The 2533-nt window shown below is 40.2% G+C and overlaps 1 protein-coding gene across 1 annotated transcript in view; it reads right to left on the bottom strand.

Moving 5' to 3' along the window:
- The window catches only part of BATDEDRAFT_25098 (uncharacterized protein), a gene marked incomplete at both ends in the record, with an annotated part of 973 nt that extends 568 nt beyond the window's left edge, over positions 1–405 (bottom strand). Inside the window, one exon of the mRNA XM_006678951.1 lies at positions 43–405. Coding sequence (XP_006679014.1) covers positions 43–405 — 363 coding nt within the window. The remainder of the gene's footprint in view (positions 1–42) is intronic.
- Positions 406–2533: the final 2128 nt, after the last annotated feature.

Below are 2533 nucleotides of genomic sequence, written 5' to 3'. Positions count from 1 at the left end.
TAGAAGCTCTGTAGTAATTCTTTCAGCCAATCCATTACGAACAGTCCTGTAAGCTTGTAATTGTTCATCCTCTGTCCCAACAGCTTTAGATGGGTCAGGGAAGCTCCAGTGTAATTTCTTGATGGCGCGAGGAAAGATTGGACAAGTATCATTTGCAGAATCACAGACAGTAACAACAAAATCAATCTTGCGATCAAGAAACTGCTCCAAGGTTTTTGAAGTGTGAGAGGACATATCAACATTCCATTCTTGCATCACTTTAATGGCAAGCGGTCTAACAAAGGTTTCTTCTGATCCTGCACTATAAGCTTCAAACTTTCCTGTAGTATCCAAGTGTCGTAGAATAGCTTCTGCGATTTGACTTCTTGCCGAGTTGTGAGTACAGAGGAATAACACAGATGGCATTTTTTATGAAAAGGTTGAAAAGGATAAAAACCGTTGAAACCCGTTGAAAACCGGTTTTCAATTTCTTGCTAAAATACAAAATGTCGACCAATACTGTGGAAAAAGTTGTTCTACAAAATCTACCAGTTTCAGATGAACCAAAATACACTGCTATGAAACGGTTGTCTGTGCTTGACAGGGGTTTTGCTATAGATTATCCTGACTATGGCTGGTGGAGCGTTGATTGGTGTTTACATTTCTACCTTTAGAAACATTCTGGATACATCTAAAGTTGATCAAATTTCCCTTTCAGTCTTTCTGGGTTTACTGATAACTATATCCCGTCTTTTGTAAAGTGCGATATGAAGAGCTCATCATTCAGCCTTTTCATTGAGACAGCGCAAAGTACTTGGGTTTCTTGTTTGTGCTCAATTGGATAATCTGTCCATTGGTTATGACTGATCTGGCTTGAATCTGTCTTCCTGACTATTGTACTGGAATCTTGCTGACTGGCGTTGCAAGATGTATAACAGTGGTTTTGATTTGGAACGACTTGACAGGATGTGATGTGGAATGGTGTGCTATTCTGGTTTCTTTAAACTCTGCTGCAGATGCTTCTATTTGTTGTTTTGGCTTGTTTTTACATGGCCGTTCTGGGAGAGAGATTTGTTGGTTCTATTCAAATGTGGTCTGTTCAAAATGTTTTGATGTTCTTGGTATTCCATTTGTGGGAGTTTGGTTACGAGGGTGATCTTTTGTCGATTGATGAGAACAAGTTTTTATGATGGATGGTTTGTCAAGGTGATCCGTCCTTTTGCGTTGGTTGACTTATTGTATACGATATGCATTATGTTTGCGCTACAAACAAGCCAGCTTATCTGTCAAATAGGCCATGTATTTCGGATCACAGTTTCTTTTGTTCTGTACTCTGATTTGGGTTTTCTGATAACTATCAACAGTTACAGACTATATTCTACTTATTACATTTACTATACAAATCACGAAGCTCCAAAAATTATGACAGGTTATGAGTCCAGTTGGTGGAAAAGAATGTGATTCTGGTTCTTCATTGGTAATTTCTTCATAAGTATACCCCTTGTATGATCTAAGTGGGTTTGGCAGTCTTGATGGATTGAATCCTGATGGACTGGAAGATGCAAATGGGTTTTTAGTAGTAACCCCACCAGATCTGATAATTTGACTCGTTTGGGTTGAGTTATCAGGGTTAGGCCTGAATTGGTGAACAGTAGGATATGTTCCATCATTGTATTCGCTGGTAGCGATAATAGTTGGAGCTTGACTCGAAATGTCCAGATTTTCCTCTTGCTGGGTTTCGGTGACTGTTATAACCTCCTTGGCTGGTGTTGCCTTTTTGACTGGTAATTCTTGTGTCCTTGAAATTCTAGTTGAATTATGTTCAAGTTTCCAGTTTTGTGCGAGCGTTGACTCGTCTTTTGATGTTTGAATGGGAAGTTGTCCTCATTGAACTTTGCATCCCTTGTTAATATAGTTTTCTTTGAATCCAGATCGTATAGTCGATAAGCCTTGGATCCTTGTTTGTAACCTAGCATAACACAATTGGATGTTCTTGAATCCAATTTTCCCAGTAGTGTTGAGGGTATGACTGCATTTGCTTTGCAGCCAAAGGTCTTGAGATGTGAAACCCATGGTTTCTTTCCAGACCTTTTCTCGTATGGTGTTAGGTTGTTTATAGCCGAATGTGGCGACCTATTCAGCAAGTATACGGCAGTTGCAGTTGCTTTTCCCCAGAATCGTTTTGGTAGTCCAGAGGATATGATCATTGACCTGATCGCGTTTTCAATGGATCTGTTTCTTTGCTCAGCTACTCCGCTATGCTGAGGAGTATAAGGGGCGTGTAGTCTGATGCTGGATCCCTTTTTCTTTGAGGAAGGCAGTGAATTCTTCTGAGAGAAATTCTCCGGCATCGTCATCTTCGAATGTGTCTATCAGGGATTTGTTTCACGTGTTCGATAAGCACAATGTGATCTTTCAAGCGTTCAGAGGCTCTGTGACTTGGCTTGTAGCGATGTATAGGTGTGAATACCGCGTGAAGTCATGTGCAATAATCAAGTAAGTGCTTGGCCTTTCCTAAAGATTCGGTTTTTAAAAGGTCCTGCTGGATCCATGT

The sequence above is a fragment of the Batrachochytrium dendrobatidis genome (genome assembly GCF_000203795.2).
Source record: "Batrachochytrium dendrobatidis JAM81 unplaced genomic scaffold BATDEscaffold_6, whole genome shotgun sequence".
Lineage (NCBI taxonomy): Eukaryota > Fungi > Chytridiomycota > Chytridiomycetes > Rhizophydiales > Batrachochytrium > Batrachochytrium dendrobatidis.
The sequence above is the reverse complement of the archived record's forward strand: the minus strand, read 5'-3'. Positions and strand labels throughout refer to the sequence as shown.